At 43.8% G+C, this 12,484-nt stretch overlaps 1 protein-coding gene across 1 annotated transcript in view; it reads left to right on the top strand.

Moving 5' to 3' along the window:
- The window catches only part of LOC105486455 (NBAS subunit of NRZ tethering complex), a 390,628-nt gene extending 381,509 nt beyond the window's left edge, over positions 1 to 9,119 (top strand). The window contains exon 52 of the mRNA XM_011749319.3: positions 8,712 to 9,119. Coding sequence (XP_011747621.2) covers positions 8,712 to 8,987 — 276 coding nt within the window. The 3' untranslated portion in view covers positions 8,988 to 9,119. The remainder of the gene's footprint in view (positions 1 to 8,711) is intronic.
- The last annotated feature ends 3,365 nt before the right edge of the window (positions 9,120 to 12,484 follow it).

Here is a 12,484-nt window from a genome sequence, read left to right as displayed (position 1 = left end):
CAGATCCGAGTGGAAAAACACCCCCATTTGTTTGCTGATAGCATGTATTATTTTGCTATTCATTACAAGATACTGACAGCTTTATAGGTGTTTACAGTTAAAAGGATGACGCTTAAGCGCTGATGCCAGAGACTGTACTGACTTTTCCTCTAGTAGTAGTACTCATTTCTTTCTCTAAGCTTTTCCGGAATTGCAGACCTCTGGTGCATGTAACCTTTTATAAATGGCCAACAGCCTCTTTCCTGGGCCAGAAATGGGAAGTCCTTCCTTGGCATTGTATTGATGATGAACAATGAACACCCTGCACGGCGTAGACTTCTGGATCACCTTCTCCATCACTCCCAGTGAGACTGAGAGCTCACTTTCAAACCTGATTCTCTCCAAGAAGGGCAGCGCTGCTGATGTGTTTGACTTGCATCTCTGGAATATTTTCTGTTTGGATGGAAGCATCTTGACTTATTTCATTAAAATATGCAGATATGTATTTATAAGGGTTTTTTTGTATACTGACAATTCCCATTTTGTAATTCCCTATTTACAACAGCTCCTGCTCTTCATTGCTTCCTCCTCTTTGGTACTGCTCAATGCCTCTATGCGACCCCTCATCCCAGGGATTGTCCTGGACTCTGCTGTCTGTTAAAATAGTAATGCATGGGGTTATAAAAGAAGCATTTAGGACCTCTAGCATCTAATTAAGGGCTTCTCCTTGATGCCAATAATTACCATCTTTCAAATCCCACCTCTTTGCCAAGTGCTATAATAGGCACATTGTCTCTTTATCCTAATGATCGTATGAGAAGATATTATTATTTTGGTTTCACAGATGAAAACACTGAGGCTCAGGGGTCACAGAGCTAGTAAGCAGCCAAAGCTGAAATGTAAACCCCAGACCTAACATTCCAAGTCTATACTCTACCATGCTTCTGCTTTTAACGTAAGCAGGAAGGCTTTATTACATTGGAAAAGGGTTATTTCTACAGAGGAATGAAGTTGTTGAAAGCACCTTGAGGCATATAATATTAGCTCTGCAAAAGACTAGAGCAGACCTAGCCCAACAACTCGCCTAGCTATGCTTCCTTTTTAAGCGCACTCACTCTCCCAGGCTCCAGCTGAACACTGCAGGGGCTATGTGCCATTTTGGGTGAGATTATGACATGAGAGCACCTCCTAAATGAAACCTGTACCCCTTTATCTTGATCACATTGACCTTAGTCCTGCCCTGGGGATTTTCTCAGATTACTAAGGTCCTTCTTCCAGTGACAGCCCTTCACATATTTGATAAATCTGATTCCTATCCCCTATAACCTAGCCATGAAGGCACCAGAAGCTTCTAGCATTATTTTACAGTGGCCAGCGTCCAGGCTGGGGGGAGAACCATAAAGATTTTCAGAAAAGCATATGTGAATCGACATATTTATACAAAACCAGGAAACCTTTCTGTCTTTGTTCCCATTTAACTCTATCCAGGTTTCCAGCCAGGACCTCCCTGGCGAGAGTCTCTTCCACCCTGGAGTGCCCCCTCAGTATTGCCTTCTCCTTGCCCAGCCCAGGTTTACACACTCGCCCTCTTGCCTCAGCATGACATGATAGCAGGCACATTGGGTTGGGGTCCTAACAACCTCGTTTGATGTCTGCAGAGTCCGTCTTCGGTATTAACTGAAGATTAACTGAAATTAACACTAATGTCAGTTGGTTTTCTTCTAAGTGTATCCAAACCAAGTTAAGCTGAAGTGAGCCAAACGATTCAAGGAATCGAGCAAGAACTAGCCTTTGCTCTTCCAGACACCAGTTGGTGGTAAACTGGCCTCTTTGACAATCACTCTTCTTTGGGCTGTTTGAGTGCCAGGCTCTTTTCTCAAAATTGTGGGTATGTCTACTTATTTCTAACTATCATTTTAACCTGAACATACAGAGATCTGACCTACACCTCCTGTCAGTCATCCTTAGCCTGTGCTGGGTCTCCTTGATAAAGGAAGCTCTGCAGCAACATCTCCCAGAGGTCTCAGCTGGATGCGTCCAGCGATAGGCAGCTCACCCTCTAGATCAGCCTGAGATTCCTAAACAGCACTAGTGGTTGGTTAATTTACTTGGTATAAACAGACATATCAAGCACCCATTGTGCACAGCCTGGCACTGCGTATAAAGTGAGGAATAGGTAAGATGTTTGTAAAGATGAGGTAAAATATTGTTATCCCTGTGCTTAAATGAATTATCTCATGGAGAGATTGACATGTGAAATAATAACACAAGGAATTAACCAAGGTAGCAAGGAGGTAGGTACAACGTGTGGAACTAGCCAGATCAGGGCCCTCAAATCCAGCGTTTCAGTTTGGTCACAGAGGTGATCAAGCTTGGATTTTCAAAGATTTTCTCCATCTCGTTGTTAGATCGTGAGCAGGTGATTTGTCGTAGTTTTGGTTTCAGAAGCAGTATTCCATTAAGTGCCATGCCAGGAATGAAACTGACAGTATGCTGAGAAAATGGAAACTGCACGTCATATTCAAGTAAATACAGAACACAAACATTATCTGTAGGCATTTTTCCCAAGTATATACTTATATTGTCCTTTTATTTTTCTACCCTTGTGGTTGATATTTTCAATAACTTTTATTAGTAATAGTATATATTAGAACAAGACAAACATGGTTCCTTAAACAGTGAAATAATATTAAATAATCTTCTTTAAAATAAATGAAACGAGGGCCTGCATACATTTTGCTTCTGAAATTTCAGCTTTCCTCATTATTGTAATTACTCTTAGCTTGATATAGATCCATAAAATCAAAGATTTTAAATCAGAGAAGGTTCATTACCTATTGTTGAAAGAGGAATTAAGCAGATAGCATTTTAATGGCTTGGAAGACAGCAGTGCTTTGTGCTTTAATAGATTTCTTTCCCAAGATCTGTAAAGTATCATTTATTCTCAAAAATTAATTGCTGACACACAAAAATAATCTCTGACTGAGATAGCAAGCATTTTACTCATCTTCTGATATATATAAGCCCTTCCCTTTCTAGAAAATCATTTTTTCATTATTTGTTTGGCTATATTAACGTCAGCTGTTTACTGAACCTGGACTCTGCGCTTGGCATTGTGCTGGGCACTTAAAAGCTTGTATTATTCCCAGCCCTTACAGACAGTCTGTATTTCTGATGTGGAAACTGGAGCTCAGAGAGATCGTCCTTAGCAAGGTCACACAGTTGTTTAGTGACAGAACCAGGACTGGAAATTTGTCTCTAACCCAAAAGCCTGTCTTCTTTTCATAGCACCAGACTCTCTCTCACTGTAATTCAGAGTTATTTGATCGGGGGAATTAAGTCAGCTAATCCTCTGGACTTGTCTCATATTTATTTCTCACATCCAAACCGCATCCAAAAATGACAGAATATATTTTCTTCCTCATGCCCCGTAAGCACCAGTCAACCCGCTGGCCGGGCTGTGTGATTTTTCCACAGACCATATGCCAAAGTCAATTTCTGATCAATTTAAAAGTCAAATATTGTTAAAAGTCAGAAAATATAAAAAGAACATATCAGTTCCTTTGAGGAATTGTAACTTCTGAGTTTTAAAGCAATAGAATAAAGGAGTAGATCCTGACAATATAAAAGTGTAAAACTTCTATACGACAAAAAACAACTGAAACAGAATTGTAAACAATAGGTTAGAATGTTCATGATAATGAAAATCAGGGTTAAGATTTCAGTTATACAGAGAATCCTTCACATGTGAAAGAGTGGAAAGCTGTTATAACTCTCCTAAATGAGTGAATGATTGATTCCTCCCACAACAAAAAAATAAAAATGATAGGAAATTTATGGAAAAAGCCATTCTTACAAATAAACAAATTCAAATGAAAGCAACCTTGAGGTACCATTACATATCTCCTATATTAGCAAATGACTTTTTCTTTTCTAAATGTTAACACCTAAAGCTGAGAAGTTCATGATGTGACACTGATGCATTCCCACACTGATGTCACCGCTGTAAGCTGGCACAGTTGACATCACTATGTGGTTGTGCTTACATTCATATTTAGAACCAAAAAAATGTTTCAGATACTTTGCCTGATGTATTAATTTGCCTGATGAATTAATTTACCAAACAAAGTACCACAGACTAAGTGACTTAAACAAGAGAAATTTATTTTCCTACAGTTTTGGAGACCAGAAGTCTGATGTCAAGGTGTAAGGTTGGTTTCTTCCCAGGCCTCTCTCCTTGGTGTGTCGACGGCTGCCTTCTCACTGTCCTCACATGACTGACCCTCGCTTCATGTGTGTGTCCTGTTTTCTCTTCTTGTAAGGACACCAGTTATATCAGAGTCCATCCTAATGATCTCATGTTACCTTCATCGCCTCATTAAAGTCCCTACCTGTAAATAAAGTCACATTGTGAGGTACTGGGGGTAAGGCCTTCGACATATGAATTTGTGCGGGGACATAGTTCAGCCTGTAACATGCCAGTAATACCTCACCTGGTAACTTGTCCTATGCAGATGATTTCAATGAAGAAGAAAGTATGTGCATAAAAACATTCATGGTAGTGTTTCAGTAATATCAAACAATTAAAAATGGCTGAAATACTTAGAAAAGTTAAATAACTTAAACAACTATTTTGCAGCCATTAAAATTTTTAAGACTGAAAACTATGTGAAAAACAATTTAAAAATTCTTAGCATATAATGAGAAAAGTAGAATACAAATATCATGCGATTAATTGTGGGAAAAAAAAATCTATGCACGTGGACAGTTACTGGAGATGAAAGGAGGGTGAAATAATTCTCTTGTGGTGGCCGAAATATGGATGACATACAAATTACTGTCATACAGCCTGAAGAGCCAGACCTCAGGTGTCTTGGGAGTATGGAGGAAGGTGAAATCAGCTTGGCCAAGAGAGTTAAACAAAATGTCAGCAAGAAGGTGGCATGATTTTTTCCAACTATTTCCACTTTTTTATTTTTATCTTAAAAATAAAAAGTAGGTTAGAATAAATAATGCGTGGTCAGAGAGTACCAGCTTCTGTGGCAGATAGTACTGAAGTTTTAGTATGTTAGGATGAATTTTAGTCAAAAACAAGAAAAATCAAAGACAACTTGAGGCTTAACAAATTAACCTAGCACGTCAGCAGTGTGGCGCTAATGTCACGGTGCTGGAGAGTGCTTTGGGACTGGACACCCGGCCCTCAGCTGTGCTGGCCTTGGCACCCTGCTGCGGGGCCTGGGATATGGAAAGGCACATCTTGGCTGTCTATGACCTGCTCCTTCTCTGAACCTCAGACTCTTCTTTAAAATGTACTTGTTGGAATGGGTCATTACAAAGGCCATCTCTCTCTTCCTTCTTTCATTCTCTATTTTGTTCCCAAATACGCACAGAAAAATTACCTATGCAGTATTTTCCTTGCAGCTGACAATTTTGAAGTATACTTGGGCCATTCTATATTTCTTGCAAAGAGCCAGGCCCAGGTAGAATGTCAGAGAAAGTAAATAAGACAAAGTCACCCACCCTGTGTTTCCAGCACTCCGTTTTATAAGAAGCCAAACCCAAAATTCCTCCCAACCTTTCCCTGCTCACTGCCCAAGCTCAATGCAGGTCAGCAAACCCAGACCCTTATCTTTCTTAAGGGAACCTCTGAGTGGGCCGGGGCCAAGAGGAAGCATGCGTTTCATTGCCGTGTCTTTAACCTTAGGCATTCTCAGCCAAGACAGCAAGCAGCAGGCTTTTGGAGAGAAGACAGCCTACCCTGCCCTTCCCCACCCCTTACCCTCCATGCCAGGATTGAGCAGCTTCTAAAAAGCTGGGTATATCCAGCCAGAAACACGGGAAAGATTTGGTTGCACTGGATAGAAACAGACTGCGAAGAGAATGAGAGCAGCAGTGGCCGCAGGCGCTAACAGAACCCCTGTCTCTCCCTCAGGCTGGAAGAATCCATCACTCCCTCTCTAGGAGACTGTCAGGCTTCCAGAGGGAGGGTTAGTGAGTAAACTGAAAGAATAATCAAGGTGTCCCAGCCTGGAAAACGTATTCCGGGCAACAAAGAAAGTATTGCCCTGCAGTGTTCGGATGCTGAGCCTTTTATCTGTGCATCTTATCAAACGTGCCTGTAGTATCCTGGCACACACTCTGTTCTCTCCTGCAGGGTTAGGCGGGGGAATTCTTTGTTTTGAAGGATGAACCAAGATAACACATACAGTAACTCAGATGGCCTGTGTGTGTGCACGCATTAGCATGTGCATGCACGTGGGTGGAGGCAGCCGCATAGACTAAAAGAATGTGCGCTGTGGAGTGATTCATTCACTTGGGTATTCATTCCACAAATCTTGCTCAGCTCCTAGCATGTGGCCACCTCATTCTGGACGTTGGGGTTCAGGGGTGAACAGAAGAGACAAGATCTCTGCTCCATAGGAACTCATGTTCTGGAGGGAAACAATCAACAAGTAAACTAATCCGAGACCCGGGCTTCTAGGCCACTGCACCACGGAGCAACTGTGTGACACTTGGCCTCACTGAGCCTGCCTCTGTCAGAGGAGGTGAGAACTGTCTTGAAGGGATGTCTGAAGACTTCAGGGGCCTCTCAGGGTTCTGGCACATAGACATTGTGCTGCTGAGGGCAGGAGCTCTGTGGGATGGAGACTCCTGTTTGCTAGGCATGAAGAGACAGGGAGAGAAGTGGGATGGAAAGAAGGCATTCAGAATCACAGGCAGCCCCAGCAAGGAGAAATCCAAGCTCCGTGCCCCTTCCAGGACAAAAGCGAGTCCTTTGAACCAGTGGCTTTTTCTGTCATCTAGCTCCTAAAAACAAAAACAAAGGTAAATGGAGCTCAGCCTAAGTGTTTTGGGTCAAAGGTGGGCTGTACAAGTGTTCATGAAATGGGAGGCCAGAGAAAAGACACTGAGGGCTTGCCGAGAGGGTCTTCTGTTCTGGAGGCTAGTCCTGATCAGTCTCTGAAAGATGGGGTCTTTGTCGTGTACTTGTGCAGTTTACAAAAATGTGACAGTTTAATAATGTAGGTTCACTCAACCATTTAACAAATGTTAATGGAATGGGGTGCCGAAATAGAAAAGTGATAAAACTTCTGTGCCTTCAAGAATGTCCTAGTCGGTAAGGGAGACAGACATACAAATTACTGTCATACAGACCGGGCATGGTGGCTCACGCCTGTAATCCCAGCACTATGGGAGGCTGAAGCGAGTGGACACCTAAGGTCATGTGTTCAAGACCAGCCTGACCAACATGGTGAAACCCCGTCTCTAATAAATACAAAAAATTAGGCGTAGTGCCATGCACCCGTAATCCCAGTTACTTGGGAGCATGAGGCAGGAGAACCGCTTGAACCCAGGAGGCAGAGGTTGCAGTGAGTCGAAATTGCACCACTGCACTCTACCCTGGGCAACGAGTAAAACTCCATCTCAAAAAATAAATAAAATAACTTATCATACAGCAAGAAGAGGCAAATCTCAGGTATCTTGGGAGTATGGAAGAAGGAGGAATCCTTGACCATACTCCCAAGTGTTGGCCAAGAAAGTTAAAGAAAATGTCAGCAAGAAGATGGCATTGGAGGTGACATTTACATTGGATTTGGAGTGACCCCTATGGGTAGTAGGAAAGATTCACGGTATCCGATAGCAGGCAGGATTTTATTCTCAGTGCTTCTCTCGCGTTAATTCTTGCAGTCAGTAGACACAGTTGACCTTCGCATTTTCAGTAGCCTTTCTTCCTTGTCACAGAACATGCAGGAAGAGTATGTTGTATATAATTGCATAATATAGTTGGTCTAAACGTTAGTTAATTGGCTTTGACATTATTTCTGAGAGTCCTGCAACCCAAATTACTAAAAATGCACCGTAACATTAAGAAAAGCCTGTCAAGAATCTGTTTTATGATACCCCAATGTAAGTGAGAAGCTCCAAATTTTGATGTGATCAGTGTGGACTTGATTCTTTACAAAAATATTGAAAATAATACATATATTTAGAAGATAAGACCAGGGAGAAAGAGAATATGCAAACTGAAAGAACCAAGGAAACCATTTTTTAAAAAGTAATGTTAGTACTGAGCTTCCTAGAGGCTCAAGCAAGAACAGCTTAAAACCCCACTGTTGGTTATCTTACTTGTATCAGTGGGCTTGAGAGACATATTCTTTTCTCAATGGAGTACAAAAAATGTTTTCTTGTTCTAAAAAAAGCTATTTCATGTGTATTTATATTCAAGAAAGATACAGCGTTAAAGAATGTGGATCACGGTGAAAGTACAAATAAAACAGTAACTGTGGTTGTTAAGAGCACACTTTGATGCCAAGACTGACCCAAATTTACAATCTGGCTCTACAACACTGGCTACGATGTTAAGCAAAATTCCTACCCCTCAGTTTCCTTATCTGTCAGTTGGGAGGTAAAAGTGCCAGTCACGGGGTTGAGTCAGAAGGCCTCGGTGGAGAAATGCTGGTACAGTGTTGAATACAGTTTCTGGTGCCCAGTATCTGGAAGCTGTGGCGATGATTGCAGTGGGGTTCTTGTGTCTTCTCATATTAAGAGGAGCCCCGTCTGTCATCCCAATCTGTGACCTACCTCAGAGGTGCTCATGACCCACACATGCTTTTAAACCCAGGCCAGGGCATGAATGATGATGAAGGCAGCCCAGTGGAGAGCGAGGGATCCAACGGGGGGGCGGACAACGCAGACACCCCCTCACGCTGTGCCTGTCTTATTTCTTGAAGGTGAATGATTCCAATTGTGACCAGGAACTCCTTTCCCTGCTCCTGGATGCTAAGCTGCTGGTGAAGTGTGTCTCCACTCCCTTCTATCCGCGTATCGTTGACCACCTCTTGGCCGGCCTCCAGCAAGGGCGCTGGGATGCAGAGGAGCTGGGCAGACACCTGCAAGAAGCCGGTCACAAAGCCGAAGCTGGGTCTCTCCTTCTGGCCGTGAGGGGGACTCACCGGACCTTGAGAACCTTCAGCACAGCCCTCCGCGCAGCACAGCATTGGGTGTGAGGGCCGCCTGTGGCTCTGCTCCTTAGCGGAAAAAGCATCTGGAGTTGAATGCTGTTCCCAAAAACAACACGTGTACCTGCCGATTGTTCTCCGTGGTTCCAACAAATTGCAAATAAAACTGTATGGAAACGATGAGCAAGCTGCCGCTTTTTTAAACTTTTTTTTCTGTCTTGTACCGACTGATGAACATACTTTCTTATTGACTAAGAGACTCTTCCCTTCCCGGCCTCCTTTTTTTTTCTTTTCAACCTGCCTTTTCTGGATAGAATTCAGTTAATAATGTGCCCACAACTGTGGTTCAGCAAGTTGGATGTGGTGGTGGATAGGGTGGCGTCAGGAAGGGAGTGCGTGTGCAGAATGCCTGGTGGTTGGGGCAGGTGCCATGGGTGGAGGGAGAGTGGATCTGGACTCAAGTCTCAGATTAGTTGAATGACCTCAGGCTAATTCTTCCACCTCTTTGAACCTCAGTCTATGATGTATAAAAATAAGGGTAGTATTATCTGCCTCATAAAGTTGATGAGTATTATGTGAGGTTGTGTGTGTGAGGCTCTATCAGATACACAGCTGGAGCTGAAGAAATAGTAACTCTCTGTCCCGCTCACTAGTGTCACAGTATATGAATTATGACCTTCGGGGCATAGCCAGATGATCAGGACTAATACACGATTGCTGTCTGATGAGAGGCCTTCACAATTTATCGGCATCAACATGTTCAGGTTGACACATTTCATGTCCATAAACCTACATAGGCAGGTGGGTGGGGGAACAGAGCTAGCATGCACACTTATCACAAGTGGGATTGGCATAATGATTTGCATACAGCCAATCATAGCAAGGGTGTGAAAGGCAACACCCTTAGAAAAACCTCCCACACAAGGGGTGTTCCCTGTGATGGAGGATAAGGGTCCCAGGGCATAGCTTGCTGGCACCTGCCCCCACCACAGAGGTATGTGCTTGATAGTGGAGGCTCTAGACTTCACGCCCCTGAGACTCACACTCGATCCAAGACACAGCAGCAGCTGAGGCATGGCCTGGGGGAGAGCATCCACACCTACACAGTGACCAGGGGGCCATTGGAGGCATCCATCTACACTAAGCCATGTGGGTCTTTTACCTCTGCCCCCAAAAAAATAATTTGGAGGGAGGGAGAGTGACTGTGTATTAAGAAAGTTTAGGTAGATTAGATGATATTACATCATTGTTATAGGGAATAATTTGCACAAGTTTAAGTCATGTGAAAAGGCTACCTCTGATCAATTTCTGCATTGCTCTGTCAAAGCCAGCAGGCTGAATGTAACGGGGCTCCCTGGTGGTCTTTAACATATGGTGTACTGGACAGCCTGATCTCCACACCTCCCCCTGTCCACCCCACTCCCACCGGTGCCCTACACACACCTGATTGGGTTCCCCATCTATTTAAGAATAACATCGCCTCCCCTTACAGCTTATCATCACCATCATCATTGGCTTCACCTCATTTCCGCTCCTCTAGATGTAGCTGCAGAGCTGCAGAGTCCTCTGATGAAAGTTTTGGTCATCTTTGGAGGAGACTTATTGTGTAATTGCTCACTCCCCTGACCTCCCACCAACTGTCTACCCCAAGATTGAATTCCTCTCCCAATTCAGTAGCACCTAGAATTTGGGAATGGCTTGCACAAGCCTCTAGCATACTTTGCAGGGAAGAGGACGCCATATTTCTCCCAAATTAGGTAACGCCTGTCCAGACAGACCCACGCAGCCAAAAAAGCCTCCTAGAACTCTGATGGCACCACCTGTGTCCCATGGTGTGGGTCAAGCCACTCCCAGGCAGCATGCCTACCAGTAATGGGTGTTCTCCAACCTTGCAGCAAGCCTGCGTCATTTCAGGTGAATGAAAACATTGAGTGAGCAATATTCTGAGAAAACAGTCTGTTTCAACCGAATCCCTCCCGAGACCTTTTTGTTCCAATTGCAGTATTACAGATCTCAGAAGTCATTTAGTATGATACCCTGACTTTATGGATTAGTAGACTGAGGCCCAAGGGCTGAAGTGACTTGTACAAAGGACAGCAGAGGATTGTGGGGCTCCACGTTCCAGTCCCCGCTTGTGGGGCTCCACATTCCAGTCCCCCAGCCCCACAATGCTTATAAGGAAGGCATTCCCTCCTGGAAACTGCATGGCTTTGACTCACGTCCTCGTTTACTAGAAACCAAATGTAAAAGGTTTGAGCAGTTTCTGGGGGGAGAAAAAAAAGAGAAAAAGAAGGAACAACAAATAAAGAATTCACTCAAGAATCACACCAGTTGGAAAAATACTCTAGAACGCTGAGTTCCTCTTTGTGCTGGTATTTAGAATGTTAACCATAAATGTTAGATGAAGGAGTAAGGTGGTATGTTGTCTTGCTTACAGTTAAAAGTTCCTGTCAGTTATCCCAAACCTTTCTGTTTGAAAACAAATCAGAATAAGCAAGGGCTGCCCTGGCCCTCACTCACACTCAGATTCGATAGCTTTGCTTCCTGGGACGTGGCCCGCAGGGTGAGCTGTGCAGGGTGAGAGCCTCTGGAGTCAGACCGCCAAGCTGTGAGCACTGGGAGGCCTCTCTCTCTGAGCCTCAGTTTTCTCACCCATAACTAGGGCGAATTAGTAAGTACTTTTCTCTAAGTTGCTAATTAGTAAGTACTTTTCTCAAGGTCACAAAGCTAGTAAGTAATGGAACCACAATGCAAACCCAGGTATGTAACCCTTGGCCCAATGCTGTGTTAACTTAAGTCACCAGAGCACTTCTAGGTCCCTCTGCTGAGGAACCTGGTGAACATCCTGGAGGTCATTTGAATGACACACTCGGCTCTATTTCCCATTTCTCTCTTCTGTTCAGGGACCGATAATATCATGGCAGAGGGAGGCCATGAAATGTCTGTGACTTTTTCTAATTGTCAGCTGATGTCCCTGCCTTCCCAAAGCTGGGGCACACTCTATCTTTGTTCTGTTCAAGAGTTTTAATACTGGGCTGGGCATAGAGGCTCACACCTCTAATCCCAACACTTTGGGAGGCCAAGGAGGGCAGATCACTTGAGGTCAGGAGTTCAAGACCAGCCTGGCCAACATGGCGAAACCCCATCTCTCCTAAAAACACAAAAATTAGCCAGGCATGGTGGCGCACACCTATAATCCCAGCTACTCGGGAGGCCGAGGTACAAGAATCACTTGAACCAGAGAGGCAGAGGTTGCAGTGAGCTGATTGCACCACTGCACTCCAGCCTGGGCAACAGAGTAAGACTCTGTCTCAAAAAAACAAATAAACAAAAAGGTTGTAATACCGAAGTGTCTGAACTCCCCTGTTTCTCACAGAATAAGACATAGGGCCCTTCATCCAAACCTCCCCTCATACGCCAGATTTTCCAGAAGGTGTATGCAGATTTGATCACCATTAACATTCTCTGTAGACAATGATGATTATGGCATCACTTAGGTTACTAAAATAAGATTGCATCAGAGACTTCCTAACACTTCCAAAGTG

The sequence above is a fragment of the Macaca nemestrina genome, chromosome 13 (assembly GCF_043159975.1).
Source record: "Macaca nemestrina isolate mMacNem1 chromosome 13, mMacNem.hap1, whole genome shotgun sequence".
Classification (NCBI taxonomy): domain Eukaryota; kingdom Metazoa; phylum Chordata; class Mammalia; order Primates; family Cercopithecidae; genus Macaca; species Macaca nemestrina.
This window is presented reverse-complemented; position numbering and strand designations above follow the sequence as displayed.